At 41.6% G+C, this 25634-nt stretch overlaps 1 protein-coding gene across 1 annotated transcript in view; it reads left to right on the top strand.

Moving 5' to 3' along the window:
- Window positions 1-25634, top strand: part of LOC126260422 (Kv channel-interacting protein 4-like) — a 575073-nt gene that overhangs the window by 66579 nt on the left and 482860 nt on the right. The window contains exon 3 of the mRNA XM_049957750.1: window positions 7940-8009. Coding sequence (XP_049813707.1) covers window positions 7940-8009 — 70 coding nt within the window. The remainder of the gene's footprint in view (window positions 1-7939; window positions 8010-25634) is intronic.

The following is a 25634-nucleotide window of genomic DNA, read 5'->3' as shown; positions in this document are numbered from 1 at the left end:
TGGAAATAACATCCGGCAATAACAGTCGGCAACACAAACGAAAACATTGCATCAACACAAGTGTACTGTTCCTAGTGTTGTGAAATGTGGAAAACAAAAACCCCAAGTGGCAATTCTAAGAACAGGAACAGCACCAAAAATGGAACAGAAGCGTAATATGTAGAAAATCGTCCACGCAACCTGCAAGTACAATTTGAAATATTACTATAGCATAGAAAAAAACCAACGACCAGAACTGTTTATAACCTTCAGGTGCAGTGTCCCAAAACGAAAACTAAATAGTAAAAATATGTACATTTTCCAGGCCACTGAAGATGCCATGCAGAGAATAAAAGGGAAACGCATATGGCACGAAAATTGTGTTTCATTCAGTTGTAGTTACACGGTCCAAATATAAAAATTATCAATATACGATAATAGATTGAAAAAATTGGACTCCCTCATTTCAAGATACATGGAATGAAAATATTAAATTAAATAGGGAAATAACAGAAAACTTAGTCCATCCATCGTTGTATTTCTCGAAAAGTGATAAGTGGTATTCTCCTACTTATTCTGGTTTTTTGAAACTCTATTCAAAATTCATGTTGTAATCACTCCATTGTTTGGACATTATGATTGGTCAGTGCAAAAGGGTGAAAACGAAGGCTTAAGAGCTATTTTTCATGTCCGTTTGTCGTTCTCATGGGCTACAACCTGAGGCATGTTATGTACATACAGCCAAAAGATCAGTTGCTTTCTATTTTTATTATAGCTATGAATAGACTGTTGATTTTTAAGTTTCCGCCTTATATTGCGTCACAGGTTTGTTATGCCTTCTCATGTTTTTATTCTTTTAAAGCAAATTTAGCATTGTACTTCACTGATGCTGCATATACACTCCTGGAAATGGAAAAAAGAACACATTGACACCGGTGTGTCAGACCCACCATACTTGCTCCAGACACTGCGAGATGGCTGTACTAGCAATGATCACACGCACGGCACAGCGGACACACCAGGAACCGCGGTGTTGGCCGTCGAATGGCGCTAGCTGCGCAGCATTTGTGCACCGCCGCCGTCAGTGTCAGCCAGTTTGCCGTGGCATATGGAGCTCCATCGCAGTCTTTAACACTGGTAGCATGCCGCGACAGCGTGGACGTGAACCGTATGTGCAGTTGACGGACTTTGAGCGAGGGCGTATAGTGGGCATGCGGGAGGCCGGGTGGACGTACCGCCGAATTGCTCAACACGTGGGGCGTGAGGTCTCCACAGTACATCGATGTTGTCGCCAGTGGTCGGCGGAAGGTGCACGTGCCCGTCGACCTGGGACCGGACCGCAGCGACGCACGGATGCACGCCAAGACCGTAGGATCCTACGCAGTGCCGTAGGGGACCGCACCGCCACTTCCCAGCAAATTAGGGACACTGTTGCTCCTGGGGTATCGGTGAGGACCATTCGCAACCGTCTCCATGAAGCTGGGCTACGGTCCCACACACCGTTAGGCCGTCTTCCGCTCACGCCCCAACATCGTGCAGCCCGCCTCCAGTGGTGTCGCGACAGGCGTGAATGGAGGGACGAATGGAGACGTGTCGTCTTCAGCGATGAGAGTCGCTTCTGCCTTGGTGCCAATGATGGTCGTATGCGTGTTTGGCGCCGTGCAGGTGAGCGCCACAATCAGGACTGCATACGACCGAGGCACACAGGGCCAACACCCGGCATCATGGTGTGGGGAGCCATCTCCTACACTGGCCGTACACCACTGGTGATCGTCGAGGGGACACTGAATAGTGCACGGTACATCCAAACCGTCATCGAACCCATCGTTCTACCATTCCTAGACCGGCAAGGGAACTTGCTGTTCCAACAGGACAATGCACGTCCGCATGTATCCCGTGCCACCCAACGTGCTCTAGAAGGTGTATGTCAACTACCCTGGCCAGCAAGATCTCCGGATCTGTCCCCCATTGAGCATGTTTGGGACTGGATGAAGCGTCGTCTCACGCGGTCTGCACGTCCAGCACGAACGCTGGTCCAACTGAGGCGCCAGGTGGAAATGGCATGGCAAGCCGTTCCACAGGACTACATCCAGCATCTCTACGATCGTCTCCATGAGAGAATATCAGCCTGCATTGCTGCGAAAGGTGGATATACACTGTACTAGTGCCGACATTGTGCATGCTCTGTTTCCTGTGTCTATGTGCCTGTGGTTCTGTCAGTGTGATCATGTGATGTATCTGACCCCAGGTATGTGTCAATAAAGTTTCCCCTTCCTGGGACAATGAATTCACGGTGTTCTTATTTCAATTTCCAGGAGTGTATTTCTGAACTACATTTGATGTCCGACGTCAACAGCGAGAAACTACCGTATAGACCAGATGGAGCAACTCTTGCACACTGCATGTACACACGTACAACCTAACTGGCTTCACCATATGGTAACAGGTGCATTACTGTCTCAATAATGATTTACCAGTTTTTATGCCATGTGTTCGTTGCCCGTTCCTGTCGCTATTGTAAAATAGCGTTGATCGCTTTTCCCATTTTCTATAATAAATTAGTATTTCAAATCAATTCTGAATTTACAGACAAAAAGTACTCTATCTTTAAAAAAGATTTATTTAAAAACGAAAAATTTTAGCACTGCTGCTATGCTAATTGACGTTCTCGTTTACTTACTTGGTTATTAGCAAAACATAAGAAGCACCTTTCATAAGCGAGACCAATCAAATATCGGTACTCATAATTAAAATACCAGTATCGGCTTTAACCGGTCGGCTTTTCGCATCGCTGAACGGTTCTAGGCGCTACAGTCTGGAACCGCGCGAGCGCTACGGTCGCAGGTTCGAATCCTGCCCCGGGCATGGATGTGTATGATGTACTTAGGTTACTTAGGTTAGTTAGGTTTAAGTAGTTCTAAGTTCTAGGGGACTGATGACCTCAGAAGTTAAGTCCCATAGTGCTCAGAGCCATTTGAACCATTTTCGCATCGCTGCTGTCGCCTGCCGATGAGGGCACTTGGAACTTACTTGTTGTTCTCTCTTTACATCATCATACTGTAGTTGCAGAGAAAGTCCTTCATAATCAGACACGTGTAGTTGTGTGCAATGCTATTAAACTTTTGACAGAAGAGAAAATGAGCAAGTGAAATTCTCATTAGAAACTGTACTTGGTAGGGTTGCAGAACAAGTGCATTCGCTTAATAAAAGGAATAAAGGAGGGGGGAAAACATGGCTACAAGAGCTTCCCACGGCTTCTCTACTGAGAAAAGGCGCAGAAGGAGAAGATGAAAATTTTATTTTTACTAATACTGATGAGCAGGTGTACCGTCCCCAGTAGAAATATTAGAAAAACTTGAAAGTGGTATTTGAAAAAAGAATACACTTAATATTGGATTATACGTGAACATTAACCGCTCCGGCGATATGTAATTTTCTCTCATGTGTATTATTATTATTATTATTATTATTATTATCATATAAAATTCTGTGCCTCATTTTCGAGTGCAAAGAATAAAAGATGCACTCTGACAATAATGGACCATGTAGATTGAAAAGGAACATCTTTTGCTATCTTTTATCCGTTATCATCCGTTATCACTGTCTCTCTCTTGTCTTCAATGCGAGTAGTCGGACATCTTGGCGACTGCTGTTGAACGAAATCATTATTGTACTTGTAACTAGATAAGATATTAGTTTCATGCTATTATTCTCATTTAATTGTAAGAGGTGAGCCCTATCTCATGTCTGCTTCCTTTGAATATCAGTAATTCAAGTTATTTTCAGCGCAACAATTGCAGCCGCAGTTGCAGCCACAGCCGCCATTACATGGCATTTTTAATTTATGAAATTAGCGGAAGCGAATTATTCGCCCGCTTCAATTATAATACACATTTTTTCACAGCCGCCAGCCACTACAACGGAACACATAGCTTTATGATTTTTATTTTCAGTTTAATAGCCGAGATCCAGAGCCACGACTCAGACTACAATGCATTACGAAAGGAAATGGTAAGAAATTATTCTCTCGCGCGTGTGTGGGCAAATGCAATTAATAATCAGAGATCTCATGTTTGAGCAGAAACGTTTAGCCGAGGCAAGAACCTAAAAAAAGTTTCTTTCGTTTTTCAAATTATATGTAACGTGTTACAAGATCCGTGTGTCTTACAGTTATTAACTTGATTAATGATTTTGATAAGGATTAAGTTTCATGGAACAAACCGTCTTACAAAAAACAATTTAATTCAAATCAAAGACAAAAGTCAAAATTAAACTAATAATCAAATTAGCAATTAATTTTGAGAAAAGCCCATCACGTAACAACGACATTCATATAAAAAGAAAGAGAAAAATATTTTATATTATCATAAATCACGCGAGACAGGTTATCAAGTTTAAATTGTCGTTGTCATAGTAAGTGACGTTTTTCTCTGCACTACATTTTTGTAGATTTTTTGTTTTATGAGATATCTTTCTCACAGTGTGTGGTCTATCTTGTTTTGCTGCGATTTATCCTTTGTTTATGTGACTCTTTCCTTTTCAGTACTCCAGTGAAAAACTATTGACTTTGAATGTCTATATTTGTCAAAGTATTTGTTGTACTGATACAACCTGTTAAAGCAATATTGTCTGAAGACTCGATAACTGTAGGTGACATTTGATACGAGCTACAAGTTTGTGCATAGACTTCAGCTGTCGGATTGCACCTTCCCTACCACGTGGCGGCCCTTCACAGTGGAGGCCCCCCCCCCCCCTCGCCACTACCATTGTCTCATATCCTACTATGTCACCTGCACAGCTAGAATCCAAGTTATTTTGCGCGCGCTCTAGTACTACGTTTCGTTGCCAGCCTGCTCAGGCGACACCGAAAGTGTTCTTCTTAGCGAAGTCAACGAGCCGACAAAGACGGCGCACTGTCTCTTAACGTGCGTACCTTGTACTGTTCCGTCCACTGAAACGTCTCTCAGTAATGTATCCATCTGCAGCAACGGACTGGAGGACCGTTTTAGACCAAATAGCCATTGTAATGTTCGGAAACAATGTTGACTAAAATTACTATTTCATTAAGAGTTAGGGCTACCAGTCTGAAATTAGATAGCCAGATACTGCTTGCCTAATGGACACGTTAGTGACTCTCATATTCTCTCAACAGATGGTTGTATAAATTCACAGGTTAATATTAATGAGTTAGCCACCTACTGCTTCTCAAAAAAACTAACTGCTACAAGATTTTCTATTGAGTGTATACATCATAATTTTGTGTCTCCAGCTGTGTGAAATATTCCGGTCTTTGACGTGGTAATAGGTTGGAACATCACATGCTAAACTATATGTTACAGAATCTAGGAAAAATCTAATGATCATTCGTCTTCACCCGACACTTCATTTTCAGATATTTCTTTAGCTGCTTTTCTGTAAGGGCACTAGTACTACTATTTGTCTTTAAAGTGACATAGACAAGAACAACTTTTAATCAGTACCGAATCTTTGTATATCGCTAGTGACAAACGCGGAAAAGGTTTTATTTGCGGTTTTGTTTTAGTCGTCTTAGGCAGAAACTGACACACATTAAACATCACTTTTACAATTCACAGCGAACAGTGCACATTAGAATTTCTACACAGCGTCCAGAGAGTATGACTACTGCTGTGTAGTACAGAGCGTATTTTTCATGTGTAATCTGAATTATAATAAGCTTATACACAGTGTCACAGAAGGAAAGGTAAATGCTTAAGGATTTGTCAGAAACGATCATCCAAAGCAAGAAAGACTAGTAAACATCGACTCTAAAATGCACACCATGAGAGCTATGAACACTTACAGATCTTCGACACTATAAAGAATCTCTTCTACTGCAAACTCTTTCCGTTCCGTATTTTGAGAGATAACAGTATGGACCAAAACAAGAAAAAGAATCCAGTAAGCATGCGCTCTGAAGTGCACACCTTAAGAGCGATATTTACTAGAGAATACCTGCTCCCAAATATGAAAATCGAAAAGCTTGCAATAGAAGAGGTTTTTTTCATGGTATCGAATGCCTGCTCCCAAAATATGGAAAGCCAAGAGCTTGCAGTAGAAGAGATTTGTTTCACGGTTTGGAAGATGAAGTACTTTTCATAGCTCTTTAGGTACGCATTTTAGAGCTCATGTTTACTGGAATTTTTTGCTTCGCGTGATCTTTCTTTCCAGGTCCCTGAATACTGAGCCGGCCGGAGTGGCCGAGAGGTTCTAGGCGCTACAGTCTGGAACCGCGCGACCGCTACGGTCGCAGGTTCGAATCCTGCCTCGGGCATGGATGTTTGTGATGTCCTTAGGTTATTTAGGTTTAAGTAATTCTAAGTTCTAGGGGACTGATGACCTCAGAAGTTAAGTCCCATAGTGCTCAGAGCCATTTGAACCTGAATACTGACCATTCCTGCTGGAACATCCTGCGTAGTTAATGGCGAATTTTAGAAACTATTACTTGTGTTTTGCTTGTAGTCTTCTTATGCAGAAAATCACACATATTTTAACTTCTTTTACACAATTCACAGTGCATAAACCACATGTAAAACAGAAATGCGCAGTAAACAAACCATTATTGTCAATAGAGATGCCACATCTCGTCCATAGACAATGTACGCTGTTCTGTAGAGCAGAGGCTATTTTTCATACCTTTTCGGTATCAGTATTTGTTTATGTATTAGTTACAAGGGTACTTATTTCTACATATCGCTATTTTATTTGTTCAATTAAGGATACCATCAAAGCATATGATGGAATTCTCTGAGTCACTTTCCACGATATATATATATATATATATATATATATATATATATATATATATATATATATATATATATGGTAGCATAGCAAAATTTTAGTTTGTAACCAATACACCAAACAAATATTTGCTAAGAGTAATTAAACGTCAGAAAGTGCAGTGAGAGGCAAGGTTCATACTTTTGCCTATTGCAGATAATAATAATTTCAGTAAATCGATATAAGTAAACCTCATGTAACGATAAACTTCTGAACGTAACAAAAGAGCGTGATTTAATCTCATGTTAAAACAAACTAGTATCAAAAGTAGTAGCAGTAACGTAAAATACGCCGGAGAACACAAAAGATGAGAAAATATACGTGAAAGAAAGTTAAAATGAGCTGCAGGTGTCTAAGGTGTTGTATCAGTGCGGGGGGCAGTGCAACTAGCATGCTGCAGCCGTCGAATGGGCAGTGAATCAGGTAGTCCATCTTACTGTATATTGGGAGCCGCCGGCTCGTGTTGATATAGATGAGCTGTGGGAACGTGATCGTCGTCGGAAGCAGCTCACACTGACGGGGAATGCTCGTGACAGGAACCACAATAGCGCATCTCGATATCTCCACAATCTACGCTATTGTAGTAAGACTTTAAAAGGATCGAAGTAGGTACTGTGAAGGAACTCACAGGGTTCATTAAGGCAGTTAACACGATTGTTTTTAAGATCTGTGCAGATGTCAATGCAAGATGCATTTTTGTTCGTTATGCAAAATATTTATATAAAACTGAATACCGTGGATGTTATGACCATTGGTGACAATAGCTCCTCCATATAGTTCTGGAGTCTCCAACAGACTTGGAAATCTCTTGAAGCATGATAGATCACTTGACTGAAATCATAATTATTAAATTTACAGAGTGTATCAACTGCAGAATGGTAGATGTGACAAGGTATAAATCGGTGAAACAGTTGGAAATTTTATCAAGCGTTACAAAAATAGTAATAAGCTGGCGTATGTCGAGTACTTCGTGACCACTTTGACTACAATTCATTCTTATTCAAAGATTTTTGTCTTTTCAGATAAATTAAATGTAACCAAGACAGCGAGTTGTACAGTTTATTTATGTAGCAAGATCACCAAAGCTTAAAGCGAACACACTTCAGTTCCTTTTTTTAGTATGAAACTTCACTGATTTGAGCATTTCTGTTTGTTTCAGGAGTGTCCCACTGGCATGGTCGATGAGGAGTCCTTCAAGAATATTTTCTCTCAGTTCTTCCCGCAAGGAGGTGAGTCCACTACCAACACCAGCTACATCGCCGAAAAATGAACGGTAGATAAGAAATATGTCACGGTATGATGAGTAATTAATTGACATATTTCACAAGACTTCATGATGTTCAAAATGCGGAATTCTTATATCCCTTGAAGAAGTTATTAAGGAATTATTTGAAGTTGGTAATCTGTATTGTATAGGGCCTACATTCTTCAGTCTTCCGTGCTTCATGATTCAAAAGGTGATGTCAATCACTCTGAGAACTACACTAATTTCATTAGTGAATTACAAATTTCTGCATTTCATGCAATTTTAGCACCTTACTCAGTTTCGAAGTGAAGAGAATCTCGTGGAATGGTAAACTTCTGAACGTAACAAAGGAGAGTCTTTTACTAGAACATCGTAATTCAGCTACTCCAAGCGATTTATGTTGTACAACCTACACTACTTTTGTATCACTACCGCTACCCAGAAGGGCGACAGCGTCTCAGAACTTTGGACGACTGTTAGCAAACGACATGCACTGTAAAAAACACAAGTGAAGATTGGCAAAGAGTTATAAAGTATTTTTGGGCCAAAATACAACCTTACTTCTACTTTACTATCGAGGGGTCTCCATTCGTTCTTTGTGTAATTAGCGGTGTAAGCATACACATTTTGGTTCAAATGGCTCTGAGCACTATGGGACTTAACATCTGTGGTCATCAGTCCCCTAGAACTTAGAACTACTTAAACCTAACTAACCTAAGGACATCACACACATCCATGACCGAGGCAGTATTCGAACCTACGACCGTAGCAGTCTCGCGGTTCCGGACTGTGCGCCTAGAACCGCTAGACCACCGAGGCCGGCATACAGATTTTGGATGTGTCTATTAGTCTATTCCGTCTATAGTACTTAAATGGCTCAGGTATTATATACCCGAAACTTGTTACTTCTACACTAGCCATTTCGATATCTCCATTAATTACCTAGTTTCCAATGGTGAAAACACTTTTAAGTCAACATTTCTGAACCATATACGATAGATTAAGTACTACAAAATGGATAAATTTACACAGTCATCAAAAACCTGTATGACTACACTGATAATTACTCAAAGAAAGATTGGAGACATTTGGGTAAGTTTGGAGGAACTAAGGTATGTCTTGGTCCAAAAAAATGTGTAAGTCGTGGACAATTTTCATTTGTATGTTTTACAGTGTGATTTTGTTTGCCAACAGTCGTCAAAAGCTCTGAGAGGGAACTTATGTCGATTATGTGGCTGTCGCTTGTCTGGATACTTTCCTGATACAGACGTATTGTATGTATGTATTAAACCGGGAACCTAGAAACGACGGAGAGGCTTCGTCCCTACATAGCCCTCAATGGGTCACAGCCCCACAATAGGCCACAGCAGTCCACCCACCCCTCCGCTGCCCCACACCGAACCCAGGATTATTGTGCGGTTCGACTCCCAGCGGACCCCCCAGGATCGTCTCATACCAGACGAGTGTAACCCCAAATGTTTGCATGGTAGAATAATTATGGTGTACACATACGTGGAAACGATGTTTGCGCAGCAATCGTCGAGACAGTCTAACTGAGACGGAATAATGGGAGCCAGCCCGCATTCGCCGAGGTAGATGGAAAACCGCCTTAAAAACCATCCACAGGCTGGCCGGCACACCAGACCTCGACACTAATCCGCCGGGTGGCTTCGTGCCGGGGACCGGCACGCCTTACCGCCCGGGAAGCAGGCGTTAGACCATGCGGCTAGCTGCGCGGGCAAACAGACGTAGTGCAGGTGCACAAAACGAATCGACAGGGACAGCTGAAACATCCCATAAAAAAAAAATTGGTATCTTGAATGTAGGATTTTTTTCAGTCTTCTGACAGGATTGATGTTGCCCACTCACGAATTCCTCTGCTGTGCCAACCTCTTCCTATCGGAGTAGCACTTACAATATACGTCCTCAATTATTTTCTGGATGTATTCTGATCTCTGTCGTCGTCTACAGTTGTCACCTTCTACAGCTCCCTCTAGTACCGTAGAAGTTATTCCCTGATGTCTTGATAGATATCCTACCATCTTGCCCATCCTTCATCGATTCTGTAGAGAACTTCCTCATTTCTGACCTTAGAAGCCCAACTAATTTTCAACATTCTTCTGTAGCACCTCATCTCACATGCTTCGATCCTCTCCTTCTCCGGTTTTCCCACCATCAATGTTTCACTGCCGTACAATATTGGGTTCCAAGTGTACATTCTCAGAAATATCGTCCCCAAATTATGGCCTATATTTGATACTAGTAGACTTCTCATGACCAGAAATGCCTTTTTGCAAGTGCTAGTGTGCTTATTATGGCTTCTTTACTCCGTCTACCTCGTGATCCCAAATTCTGGCGTTGTTTCTCGCTGTTGTCATATCTGCTACTTCTCATTACTTTTATCTTTCTTCGATTTACTCTTATTCAATATTCTCTAGTCATTAGACTGTCCATGACATTCAGCACAGCCTGTAATTCTTCATCACTTTCGCTGAGGATAGCAATATCATCAGCGAGTCTTATCGTCGATGTTCTTTCAATCTGAATTTTAAATCACTCTTGAGCCTTTCTTTTACTTCCGTCATTGCTTCTTCGATGTACAGAGTGAGTAGTAGGGTCGAAAGACAACATTCCTGCCTTACACCCTCTTTAATCCGAGCACTTCGTTGTTGGTGTGCCACTCTTATTGTTCCCTCTTGGTTCACGTGCATACTGCACCCGTCTTTCCCTATAGCTTACTTAATTTTTTTCTCAGAATTTCAAACAACTTGCACCATTTTCCATTGGCGAACACATTTCCAGGTCGACAAATCCAACTAACGTATCTTGATTCAATCGCAACGTCAGAATTGCCTTTTGGTGCCTTTACCTTTCCTAATGCCAAAGTGATCATCTACCACATCCTCAGTTTTCTTTTCCATTCTATTGTGTATTATTCTTGTGAGCAGTTTGGATGCACGAGCTGTTAACCTGATTGTCCGATAATTCTGGCACTTGTTGGTTCTTGAAATCTTCCTAATTGTGTGAATTATCTTTTTCCGAAAGTCAGATGATATATCGCCAGACTCATACGTTCTACACACCAACGTGAACAGTCATTTGTTGCCGCTTCCAGCAATGATTCTAGAAATTGTGATGGAATGTTATCTGTCCCTTATGCCTTATTTGACATTAAGTCGCCCAAAGCTCTTTTAAATTCTGATTCTAATATTGAATCCCCTATCTCTTCTATATTCACTCCTGTTTCTCCTTCTATCACGTCATTAGACTTGTCCTCACCCTGATAGCGGCTTTTAATGTACTCTTTCCAATTATCTGCTCTCTCCTCTGCATTCAACAGTAGAATTTCCATTGCAGTCTAAATGTTACAGCCCTGGCTTTTAGTTTCATCGAAGGTTGTTTTCACTTTTCTATACTCTGCGCCAGTCGTTACGACTATCATTTCTTTTTCGATTTCTTTGCATTTTTAAGCAGTCATTTCACCCTACCTTCCCTGCATTTCCTATTTATTTCATTCCTAATAGACTTGTACTTCTGTATTCCTCAATTTAGCTGAGCGTCGTAGTATTTCCTTCTTTCATCGATCAGCCGAAGTATTTGTTCTGTTTTCCATGGTTTCTTTGCAGTTACCTGTTTTGTATCTACGATTTTCTTTCCAGCTTCTGTGATTTCCCTTATTAGAGATGTCCATTCCTCTTCAACTGAACAGCCTACTGAGTAATTCCTTATCGCAGTATCCACAGCGTCGGAGAATTTCAAGCGTACCACTTCATTCCTTAGTACTTTCGTATCCCACTTTTTCGCGCGTTGATTCTTCTTGGCTAGTCTTTTAAACTTCAGCCTACTCCTCATCACTACTAAATTATGATTTGAATCTTTATGTGCTACCAGGTACATATTACAATAAATTATCTGATTTCGGAATCTCTGCCTGACTGAGATGTAATACAACTGAAATCTTCCCGTATCTCCTGGCCTATTCCAAGTATACCTCCACCTTTTGTGGTTGTTGAACAGAGTATTCGCTATTATTAGCTGAAATTTATTGGGGAACTCAATTTTTCTCTTCTCTCATTCCAAGTGCCAAGAGCGTATTCTCCCGTAACCTTTTCTTCTACTCTTTCCTCTACAGCCGCATTAGTCCCTCATGACCATTAGATTTTCATCTCCCTTTACGTTCTGAATTACCCTTTCAGTATCCTCGTATAATTTCTCTGTCTCTTCGTCTTCGTCTTTGACTTGCGACGTCGGCTTGTCCTCTGAACTATTCGTTGTCGGTGTTGGTTTGCTGTCGATTCTGATGAGATCAACCGTATCATTGAAGGGTTCACAGTAAATCACTCTCTGCCATATCTTCGAATTCATAATGAATCCCACCCCCGTTATACCATTTTCTGCCCCTGTTGATATTAACTTACACTCTTTTTTTGAGTCACCAGTCTTCTGATTGGTTTGATACGGCCCGCCATGAATCATCTCAGAGTAGCACTGCCAACCTACGCCCTCAATTATTTGCTGCATGTATTTCAATCACCTTGCCTTTTCCAAGTATACCACCTCCTCTTGTGGTTCTTGAACAGAATATTTGCTGTTACTACCTGAAATTTATTACACAACTCAATTAGTCTTTCTACTCTTTCATTCCTTGTCACAAGCCAATATTCTCCTGTGACATTTTCTTCTACTCCTTCCCCTACAACTGCATTCCAGTCCCCCATGGCTATTAGATTTTCATCACCTTTTACGTACTGTATACCCTTTCAATATCGTCTTATTCTCTTTCATCTTCAACTTGCAACGTCGTCATGTATACATGAAATATCGTTGTCGATAGTGGCTTGCTGTCGATTTTGATAAGAACAACTCGATCACTGAATTGTTCAAGTAACACACGCTTTGCCCTACCTTCCTATTAATAACGAATCCTACTCCAGCTATACCATTTTCTGCTGCTCTTGATATTACCCTATTATACTCATCCGACCAGAAATCCTTGTCTTCTTTCCATTTCACTTCACTGACCCCTGCTGTATCTAGATTGAGCCTTTGCATTTCCCTTTTCAGATTTTGTAGCTTTACTACCACGTTCAAGCTTCTGGCATTCCACGCCCCGACTCGTAGAACGTTATCCTTTCGTTGATTATTCATTCTTTCTGTCATGGTCACCTCTCCGTTGGCAATCACCTCCCGGAGATCCGAGTGGAGAACTAGCCCGGAATCTTTTGCCAATGGAGAGATCATGACACTTTTTCTTCAACTACAGGCCGCATGTCCTGTGGATACACGTTGTGTGTCTTTAATGCAGTGGTTTCCATTGCCTTCTGCACCCTTATACCGTTGATCATTGCTGATTCTTACGCGTTTAGGGGAAGTTTCCCATCCTCTGCTCTAATCGATAAGGCGATTGGCGGAATGAGGAGTGACTCCTTATGCTGAAGTCTTCTACCGTCACTGCTAATGATTTTTATTCAGAATTTAAGAGGTGTCGGGGTTCTAACCCGGGACCCAGGACGTTTTGGTTACTAATCGAGGACGCTACCCCTTTTTTCCCCAAAGGAACCTTCCTGGCGTCAAAAGGAGTAGTGGGGGCAAAGTGAACAGGGGTCGCAACCCGAGGTCTGGCCACCATGCAAAACATAGCAAGCTCTGGACAACAGGTACATTGCAAATGTAATTAAAAAACGTAAATAAATATCCTTCAAGGTACAACATAGACATAGGTCAAACGATGTAGTTACCGAAAATGACGGATTTGTTAAGGAACAAAGGTAACATTGTGTATTATTATAGTAATTTCGCATCGTGCTAGGTGTGCCTATAAGGGCTAAAAAGACATAGATAGTCACAATCACTCGGTTACGTACGGTGTGAATGATTTATTGCCGAAGTTCAACTTCGCATGTAAGTCATCCAAATCTGACTCTGTCGTGCAGTAGTAGTGATGTATTTTAATGGCACTTACGTTGTAAACCGATCGCAAGGATGCGCCTTTGTGTGCTAGGCACCAATAAGTGGCTGTTGCTGTATTATGGGCTATAGTACAGCAAGCATGCACAGGTTTTATGACTCCCCATATAGTTACGTCACATGCATGTACAGAAAACAGACAAGACAGGTATTTGATCAATTACAAGTTTAAAAAGTCAAATAACGGCCCTCATGAATATGATATCAAGTTGGCTTATAAATATCAGTGAACCATGTGTTAGTGTAATGTCTTAAAAGAGAAGAAAAGTTAGGCTGTGGTGAAGTACCGTTATACGCAGATTATAAGGTTTTTTCTCAAACTAAGTTCGGTAAAATGTTCGTGCGCTCGAAGCAAACAAGAGGGCTCAAAAGCGGAAGCACTCAGTGTCGCGAGAGGGAAAGCTGCTTAGCAGAAGCTGCTTACGAACAGATGAAATCAGTTGACCAGGGCTGGGCGGTGGTCTCGAATGTCCTCTAGTGGCGGCATACACCTGAAATAAAGTATTCTTTCTGCCGCCGTGTTGGTGCAGGACTTTGGTTGACAGGAGAATACAGCAATGAGAGGCAACACAGGTAATACTGCCTCCATTAAGCTCAGATGTCCAGGGGACTTCCGGGAGGCACGAGTTACCACTACAGGGTACAGGGCATTGTCAGAGCTGCTAGCACAGTCATGAATGCGATGTGATTCTGTTCATGTATCGAATCAAGGAGCTGTTGGGGAAGCGTGCGGCTTTGTAGCGCGCCAGCGACACGCGGATCACGTTGCATGGCCATCTCTCTCCCCCCCCCTCCCCCCCCCACCTTCCTTGCTGTTGACAGCGTGTGAATGTAGCTCAGGCTTGGCAGTTAACTACTGTGCGGTTCCACGCCATTTAGATTATTATTAATTAACATAGGCTAAAAAATAGTGTGATGTGTTCAGATGTATATGAAAGTAAAGCATCCTGATTTTGAAGTCAATGCAATTAATAGTTTAAAAGAAAATTGGATTTTTTCATAATTCTGAGCTCTGGCAAACATGTGGAAGCTGAAACCTTGAAATTTCAACAGCAGGTGTATTACCGTAACGGAAACATACTCCTGAGAACCTTATTTAATAATCTGCAGTAATTTACAAATTATTCAGTTTATATTTGCCATTTGGAAACGACAGAATGTTACAGATTATCAACTCTTTTGGCTCATCTTACGGATTATAAATTTCACAAATAATTACGTAATATAATAATGCTGTACCAATTTTTATGTTTGTAATTATAATAGTCTGAGGTGCAAAGACTTTTGAATCGGCACTTTTGGAAGAGAAAGGCTGCAACATTGCGTTTAGAAACTAGAGCTTTCGTGTTTATGTGAGTAGAGGATTCTAAGTAACTTCATTGTCTCAACAAATCGTTACTCAGCTATGGTACATTTTGGTATTAACGTAGATTCGTTACTCGAGAGAACCATTTAGATTTTTGTACGAGGCGGAGAGGCTTTCTTATACTCTAGTAGAGTGCTCGCTGCAAGAAAATTGAGTATTAGGCCTCAACACCCAGTAAGAGGCCACGCACGGTACACCTTAGTTCTCGAGAGCTATTCACTGCTAGGCAGTCGACGTAGTTTCTCCATAGTAGTCATTGCGTAGCTATCGTTATACAAGAACTAACAGCATACCTCGGATGACTGTTTTTGGTAATATAGTATCGACAGTGAATGTGTTTTGTATAAGTTTACAGAATTTACTGTTTAAAGCTATATTTTTATAACTACACTGAAAGTGACTTGCAGATTAACATATCCCAGATTTTTTATCAATTTTTGTGTACTTCCTTCACGAAATACTATGTGGCAAGTGGAGTATTACAACTTTCCACTTTCAGGGCGAGCAAATTGACTTTTGAAGTAACCGCTCAATAATTATTCCAGTTAGCAGATTTGAACCTAAAAAAAATCTTAAGTGTTTCAAATGGGGAATATTGCAGGTTCTGTTTCTTTTGTGGAAAGACTTGCTTACGATGTGAACTTAAAAGGATTTTATATTGAACCGTGGTTTATTTTCAAAGAATATTCTTAAGAATTTATTTTATTTACTAGCGACTCACCAAGATCATTAACACATTTAATCACACTATGTAATCATGGAAGCATTTGCCAGGTAGTAACTGATGAAATCATAACCAAATTCCTTTTAACAAATGGGAATTTTATTTACTTTAAAAGTGCCTAAAAGCATTTTTTTAAAAGAAACAGATTTAAAATTATAACTGAAAGCACCCTCTAAATATCAAAGTTACAATTTATTCAGAGGCAGAAAGAAACAAGTTTTGACTTTATGAGCTTTCGGGCAGAGAACCTTGCCGCTCCATTTTGACACGGCCGTAGTTACGACTGCTCACAACAGCCTCTGAAAGACTACACTGGTGCAAATCTGCAACATACCAGATAACTCTAAACTATGAGTTTTAACAATTTACACAAGCACACAAACTATGCACCCCCCCTCCCCCCCGTAGGAGGGATGGAAATGGTACAAAACACTAACAATTAGAATATTAACCTTGCCACCGAAGGTGCAACTTGATTTTAACTTCTAAGAAAAGTCTTACGGTGAAAGGGTGGCAACTTTGCATACAAAAATGATCATTTAAATAAAAGCCCATGAAATGCAATCTTATATAAAATTCTACAAGGTTGGCCAAACAATAGTTACGATGCTCTACAGTACACAGATACCGCCTCTCAAGATCATAGGCAATAATATCAAAGCTTCCAAAGATCAAAACATACTTAAGGTACTAGGCCGTTACACTCCAAGCAATAATTTCGTTAACACACCAAATCCGACAGACATGGCAGAGGCAGCTACTAACGTAAGGTAGATTGATAGGGAGATTACCGAACAACCCGAACCGCAGGTTTCTCTAACCCGCCCCTACTCCACAAGGGAAAAACGGACCACCCAATTTATAAACACTGGGTAGGCAAACGGAGAAGAATGGTGGGACGACCCCAAAGCAAAACAGAGAATTTAACAAGAGTAAATCAAACAACATATCACCAATCACTTAACTTCTAATAAACTGTGATTTCTCGAGAAGACCTGGCGCAGCACCCCCAAAACGCTCTCCCGAACCGTCCGCTGCCAGCCACTTTAACGGACGCAGGAAGGCGTGCCGATTTCCCGTATCATGGCGTCGCAGCTCGCACCGGCCAGACTGATGTCGTGGGTTGACTTCAGTTGCTCTCGTGTCGACCGCGAAGTCACTACCCCTCGCTATACGCCGAGGCCCAGTGGACTCACGTGGCGACCTCACATGCGCCGACGCTCAAGACGGACAAGTCATCTTCTGTGTCAGTGCGCGACCGACCAGCCGATCGATCCAACCGCCAATGACCACTGCCTGAGCAAACTCGAGCAGACTGGCGGCCTAACGCGCAGACTCAGATGCAGGAACTAAGCCCAGACTGGGAGAACACTCGCTGAGTTCTCTTACTAGCGGAGTGGAAAGACTCTCATTTTGCCGGCTTTAAAGGTTGATCCGAACGACAGACATACTAGCACTCCAAACAACAGACAGACACTAACTGCCTAACCTGCCTAATAAATGCGGACGAGAGACAGACTAGCAAGCTGGGGACGAGAGACTGACTCATTCTGACCGACTGGCGAGCTCATAGCGCCCCTTAAATGCACGTGAACAGGCAACCTTTCCCCTTTCCCTTTTCCCACCAGAGGGAGACACCAAAGCTGCGAATGCCACAGCGGCGCCACCGCCAGAAGCGGTTGGCGACTGCTTTACACTACGCGCTGCGGCGCGCTCTTCAAAACAGTAATTTTTACCACGGCTCATATATACTTCGCTTTTACCAAATCGAATATTACCTTATTTCTCGCAAATTATACTTTCTTATCCAGAAATTGTCTTACACCCATTGGAGCTGCGATATCAACAAGTGAACTGATGACTTCATGTAATGTTTTTAGACTATCTTCGGGATACATATGCGATCACTGTGTAAAAAGAAACAGTGGAGCTGCCGCCTACTTTCCGTCCAGATGTCTACGAAAAATTGACGTTCTATTGAATCGTTTCGTCATGTGAAGGAATTTTCTTTGGTCAGAGATTCATTGTCTTTTTCATGTATGCCGTCTGCGCTTTATGACGTATATAAACTTCTGTATTTGTCAAATGCTCTATATGTGTACTTTCTGTTTGTCTGGATGCTGAGCCGAGAGAGATTAACATCCGCGTAAATTCAGCTGTAGAGAGAGCTGAATGAAAATGGAGGGAAGAAAAAAGGTTGGCATGAGATTTTCTGAACATCGAATGAATGAAAATGAGCATCTGAACGAGTCAAGGACCAACAGGTAGTGAAAAACGAATGTGAAGGTGGAGTAAAGGACGTGTAATTCCATGTTATTAATGTTGTTGAGATCCTCCAAGTGATTTATGACCATAGGGTGGCGATATGCCAGCTATCTATGACGGAAAAATATGGCTTTATACTGAATTATAATGAGGAATTATTCATTACTAAATAACATTTTTGTGAAGAAATAACTATCTAATCTCTTAACGTGTCTCTTCTGTTTAATAAGGGATCGCAGCCCTACAGTTATTTATCGGGGATTCTGAGTAAATATTGAAAAACGGTGACTGTCTGTATTCCCTCAGATACTGCTCTGAATTTATTTGTGCTTTTCGCAAAAAGTTATTTGATTCAAGCCAGCTAATCGCCCAAGAGCTCAGTAATAATTTTCATGTGTATTCGCACAAAATCAATCAGTAAGCCGTGCCATCTTTGAGGAAGCAGCGAAGGCAGAGACTACATCACGAGGTGGAAGAGACTTATTTGCACTTACGTCTGGGCATCGAAAAATATTGACAGCAAAAATAAGACAAACAATGTGAAGCGTATATAGAAAGACTAAAATGGCTTGGCTCTGAGCACTATGGGACTTAACATCTGTGGTCATCAGTCCCCTAGAACTTAGAACTACTTAAACCTAACTAACCTAAGGACATCACACACATCCATGCCCGAGGCAGGATTCGAACCTGCGACCGTAGCAGCCGCGCGGTTCCGGACTGAGCGCCTAGAACCGCTAGACCACCGCGGCCGGCATAGCAAGACTCTCCATACAATTAAGAGACTTATTTCTCTTACGTAACGGACAATGTAAAATTATTTAATTAGAAGTAAACTCGCAGGCTAATTTAGCTGGACAATTGATATAATTATTTAATTGCTGAGAGTCGTATATCTTTAATAGTTAATATTCACTAAGCATGAGCAGCATCATATTTGATAACTATTGATCCGTTATAAAATGTAGTTTTAGTAACCAGCATTAAATTAACTGTGTGTAGTTTAAAGATCTTCACTGCTTACATGCATGAATGTTATACAAGGTGTCAAAAAGTGTTAGAAATACCTACAGGAGGTGGCAGTGATCAAAACCACGAGAAAAATTCCCAAAACTCTGAAACCAAAGCCAGCTGAGATGTGGGTCGTTTTACGTATGACAAGTGAGGTGTAGTATTCGGTGGTGTAGGCCGTCTTACTGTTGCAATTCATTGTGCGTGTTTGAAATGCTTATAATTTAGAGAGCACTGAAAGCGACAGGATGACAATGACAGATGCTTATCCACGACAGGACAGCACCCCATTTTCTACGGATCGTGTGGCAGTGGATCACGGCAACATTTCATGGGCAGTGGATTGGTCGGGAAGGTCCAGTAGTATGGCCTGCCTATTCATCGGACCTGAAACCGTTGCTATTCTGGCGATGGGGACATTTAAAGGGATACGTGTATGTCCAATCCATGGACAGTAAGTAGACGTTAACAGAGTCGTTTGACAAATGCATGTGACACAGTCCGAATATATATATGAGAGAGTGCGTGACTTACTGCGAAGAAGGGCTTGGGGTGTTGTCAGGATGCGTGGAAACCACATGTAACACTGCTTATAGTGCCTACCACATAGCAGACGTATCAGAATTAGAGGAGTCATTGGCCCTTTTCTCCGCAGGTGTTAGTTTCCGGACGCATCATTATATGAACCTTTCTTCTGTTTTTAAAAGTACTTCCTCCTGTATAAACATCTAACACTTCTCTAAACGACCCCTATGTGCGTTGTAAATGCAATTTTGCCACTGAAATAAGGAGACGTAGCAGGAGAACATTAGTAATGAAGTAAAACAAGTAAAGTAAAAAAAAGCGATACAGTAGTAGTCTCTTGTGATCAAGTGCGCAGTTGAACAAAGAGTGGCCGTACTCATTACGTACGCACTAAAATACCAAAGTTCTGAAGCCCCATTTGTGCATATGCGTATGGAATGTTTGTACGCGGTTCACGTTGTAGCATAAAAAACGTTATCCCGTTACTGTCGCAATTCTGTTCAGTGGGCCTTCTCCTACAGCAATTTATCGAAAAAGGAAATTCAAAGAGTCATTCTTTGAGCTCTATGGTTCCCAGAAATTAATTTTTGGAGCTTTGGAGTGCGAGAATGTGTTTTATCCTAATTTAATATTACCAGTTAGGGATGTGAGGTAACGACCGTTAAATTTTTACAGTAATAATTGTTATCATTCAACTGTATTTCTGTCCTACCGTTTGAAATAACTTCCTGCACCGACGGTCACTAAATTTTTTCGTCAATTTTCTGTATCGTATCTTTGCTATCTACATGCGGACGGCAAATTTACTCATAATCATGCACATTCGACCTCTTACTCTTAAACAAAGGAAACTACAGGCGCACAATACATTCACTGATATCTTTCGTTCCTTACACAGCACAAATATTGTGTTGAATATCAACAGATTTGAGATTCGTTCGCTTCTAGAAGCCGTTTTACAGAACAGACGCTTCTTCGTTGTCCATGCGTACATATGTTACACGTCCATAGTGTCTGAGGTAGATTATCCCTGTGCCGCACGGGATTAGCCGAGCGGTCTCAGGCGCTGCAGTCATGACTGTGCGGCTGGTCCCGGCAGAGGTTCGAGTCCTCCCTCGGGCATGGGTGTGTGTGTTTGTCCTTAGGATAATTTAGGTTAAGTAGTGTGTAAGCTTAGGGACGGATGACCTTAGCAGTTCAGTCCCATGAGATTTGACACACATTTGAACATTATCCCTGCGATGTAGTATTTTGGAATCTGCGCACTTGTATTAGTCTGATCTTCGTTCTCTCTGATAATAAGTGCGTATGTACACATTCAATTTACGTCGTAGCTTTAAAACACATTGCCATTTAGATTTGTTATGCTCCCCATATTTAGCTGATTTGTTCGGATTTCGTGTTCTGTTTCCATTGTTGGATCCTTATCAAAAGGACCCTCGTTTCATTTTATGTACTTTTCAGGTCAGTTATTCCCAGGAGATCAACAAATGTTATAGTGACTCGTTTAGTACATACTAGGCTACACGTGTACTGGTATTGGTAAATCCTATGGTAAACAACTTTCCACCGTTCAAAATGGTTCAAATGGCTCTGAGGACTATGGGACTTAACTTCTGAGGGCATCAGTCCCCTAGAACTTAGAACTACTTAAACCTAACTAATCTAAGGACATCACACACATCCATGCCCGAGGCGGGATTCGAACCTGCGACCATAGCGGTCGCGCAGTTCCATACTGTAGCGCCTAGAACCGCTCGGCCACTACGGCCGGCTTTCCACCGTTCATCAGTGAGATTAGTATATCGCAAATAGAAGGTTTTTCAGCCGCGTTGTGAAGTAGCAACCACACTAAGAAATTCGACCCCCAAGCATCATTGCGTATGATTACAGGCTGTCAAAAAGCTGCAACATATTATTATTCCTCAATACTGAGTCACGTCCGACCGCCTGAACTCAGAAGCCAGTGTCGATGATCCCGTGCCAGCTGCTGTCGTAACTGAAAATGACGTTGGGTGAGCATGGAAACACGTACGGTTCGTCAGCTGTGGAGCTCCACGTACAGAAATGTGCGCTCAACAGTAGGCTCAGAAACTCTTGCGCCTGCGTCAACATTGTACCACAGTCTAATATACACAGCTGCGACACCCCTGCTCGCTTTTGTTGTACTCTGCGACAGTAGTGTTCCAAGTGACCAGCAAGCAACACTTTTGAATACGATATAGGGTGAGTGTAAGTACTACCATTTATACTGGTTTGTAACAACAGCGGTGAGTGTATGTAGTACCATAAAAATGGACAATAACTAAGTAATGACACTACATTTGCCTTTCTTTAGTTTCTTAAAGATCCTGGGATGTATGAAACGGTACGCTACTGAACAGTTTATTTGCGATTCTCTTGTGACCTACATATATTTATAGAAGAATGTTGTTTTCTTTTAAGAGGAAAGAAAACCTGACATTTTGCAGAAAGACGTCGGATATCGCTCAGCAACGTGACGTTTTCTTCGCTACACTTCCAGTCAAATCAGTCAATGGGGAAAGCAGGAAACTTGGGTGGATTGCAATACCTACATTATGTAATCTTTCAAGTAAGCTAGCGCAACTGTAACTGAAGGAATAGCCACGCAGACGTGTTAATAGCCTAAAACGTCAGAAGTCGTAAAACTACTGCCCAACAAAGAAGATAACATTTCCACTGTTGCTGCTACATCTGATCCACAAACGGCAAGAATCTTAGGCGCTTCCGATTTTGAAGAAAAAATACATTTACAAAAGTATTCATGCATTGTAAAGTCAAGTGAATAATGTGCAACTCATTAGACTCCAGGTGAAATTTTAGTTACCAATAAATGTGCCTATCATAAAGAGAACAGGAAACAACAAAAATGTGTTACTTTTCTCTAGCATGAAAAATGTGTTTATATTCTCTTGATTTCAGCGGTACAAGCTGCAGTTATACACATATTTGAAAGTATTCCTTCATTAGTAAGTTTTAGCTTACGGCAATGAATCATTCAGATTAGGCTGTTTTTACATTACGTGATACTTCACGCCTCTCGATTATTTATTATTGCTTCAAACGCAAAAATATAATATCTATTTCGCTGACTGAGTAATCAATCAGAAACAGATGTTAATCCTGCTGCTGCTTTCTCGCCGCTACGGGCGTTAATGTCGGCCCAATTGACAGATGGTAACATTTTTCACAGTAGTGAGTGTCGTGACTGTATATGTTAGACTGTGATTGTACTCTGCCGTCTGTTCTGCCACCGATCGCCATCTCTCCTCCTCCACAGAGCTGACTAGCCTTCTGGACGTCCAACACCTTGTAGCCTAGTCATGATTTCACCCTCCTTCAGCCGCTTTCCATAGACTCTCGCGACAACAGCACACGAACATCAGACCCCCTACACAGTTGCCGAGATGCTTGTTCCCAGGCACCGAGCCATAAAAGTCTGCGGCTTGCAAAGTCGCTGGTCGAGCGGTTCTAGGCGCTTCAGTCTCGAACCGCGCGACCGCTACGGTCGCAGCTTCGAATCCTGCCTCGGGCATGGATGTGTGTGATGTCCTTAGGTTAATTAGGTTTAAGTAGTTCTGAGTTCTAGGGGACTGATGAGCTCAGATGTTAAGTCCCATAGTGCTCAGAGCCATTTGGACTATTTTTGAGCGAAAGTCGCTTAGGCTGGTATTACAGTATCAAATTTCTTTGTCAAAGCTTTGATCAAAGATGTGATCAAATATTCGTCAAATATATTTGACAAAGATCTTTGACGTGGCGCTAAAAAGGGGTATTACACTGTCATATTTTTCGTTAAAGTTCAAGATGGCTGACAACAACAACAACTTGTTTTTAACCGCAGCAGATGCATGTACCGCAATTGCAATGTGTGCACATGCGGAAGAGAAGCGGGGAAATAAAAAGGAAACGTACCTGGGTGAAGCTGAAGGTTTTTGACGACACGATAAAAGCATTCACAAAACTTGTTACGTGAGCTTACAGTGGAGGACGTCAAGTCATATATCAATTACTTAAGAATGGATGAGCATACATTTCTGTATGTGCTCAGTGAAGTGTATCCTCATATCACAAAGCACAATACTCACTTTGTTGTTGTTGTTGTTGTGGTCTTCAGTCCTGAGACTGGTTTGATGCAGCTCTCCATGCTACTCTATCCTGTGCAAGCTTCTTCATCTCCCAGTACCTACTGAAACCTACATCCTTCTGAATCTGCTTAGTGTATTCATCTATTGGTCTCCCTCTACGATTTTACCCTCCACGCTGACCTCCAATGCTAAATTTGTGATCCCTTGATGCCTCAAAACATGTCCTACCAACCGATCCCTTCTTCTAGTCAAGTTGTGCCACAAACTTCTCTTCTCCCCAATCCTATTCAATACCTCCTCATTAGTTACGTGATCTACCTGCCTTATCTTCAGCATTCTTCTGTAGCACCACATTTCGAAAGCTTCTATTCTCTTCTTGTCCAAACTAGTTATCGTCCATGTTTCACTTCCATACATGGCTACACTCCATACAAATACTTTCAGAAACGACTTTCTGACACTTAAATCTATACTCGACGTTAACAAATTTCTCTTCTTCAGATACGATTTCCTTGCCATTGCCAGTCTACATTTTATATCCTCTCTACTTCGACCATCATCAGTTATTTTACTCCCTAAATAGCAAAACTCCTTTACTACTTTAAGTGTCTCATTTCCTAATCTAATTCCCTCAGCATCACCCGATTTAATTTGACTACATTCCATTATCCTCGTTTTGCTTTTGTTGATGTTCATCTTATATCCTCCTTTCAAGACACTGTCCATTCCGTTCAACTGCTCTTCCAAGTCCTTTGCTGTCTCTGACAGAATTACAATGTCATCGGCGAACCTCAAAGTTTTTACTTCTTCTCCATGAATTTTAATACCTACTCCGAATTTTTCTTTTGTTTCCTTTACTGCTTGCTCAATATACAGATTGAATAACATCGGGGAGAGGCTACAACCCTGTCTCACTCCTTTCCCAACCACTGCTTCCCTTTCATGCCCCTCGACTCTTATAACTGCCATCTGGTTTCTGTACAAATTGTAAATAGCCTTTCGCTCCCTGTATTTTACCCCTGCCACCTTCAGAATTTGAAAGAGAGTATTCCAGTTAACATTGTCAAAAGCTTTCTCTAAGTCTACAAATGCTAGAAACGTAGGTTTGCCTTTTCTTAATCTTTCTTCTAAGATAAGTCGTAATGTTAGTATTGCCTCACGTGTTCCAACATTTCTACGGAATCCAAACTGATCTTCCCCGAGGTCCGCTTCTACCAGTTTTTCCATGCGTCTGTAAAGAATTCGCGTTAGTATTTTGCAGCTGTGACTTATTAAACTGATAGTTCGGTAATTTTCACATCTGTCAACACCTGCTTTCTTTGGGATTGGAATTACTATATTCTTCTTGAAGTCTGAGGGTATTTCGCCTGTCTCATACATCTTGCTCACCAGATGGTAGAGTTTTGTTATGACTGGCTCTCCCAAGGCCATCAGTAGCTTTAATGGAATGTTGTGTACTCCCGGGGTCTTGTTTCGACTCAGGTCTTTCAGTGCTCTGTCAAACTCTTCACGCAGTATCTTATCTCCCATTTCGTCTTCATCTACATCCTCTTCCATTTCCATAATATTGTCCTCAAGTACATCGCCCTTGTATAAACCCTCTATATACTCCTTCCACCTTTCTGCCTTCCCTTCTTTGCT

This window comes from Schistocerca nitens, chromosome 5 (genome assembly GCF_023898315.1).
Source record: "Schistocerca nitens isolate TAMUIC-IGC-003100 chromosome 5, iqSchNite1.1, whole genome shotgun sequence".
NCBI classification, from domain to species: Eukaryota; Metazoa; Arthropoda; class Insecta; order Orthoptera; family Acrididae; genus Schistocerca; species Schistocerca nitens.
The sequence above is the reverse complement of the archived record's forward strand: the minus strand, read 5'-3'. Positions and strand labels throughout refer to the sequence as shown.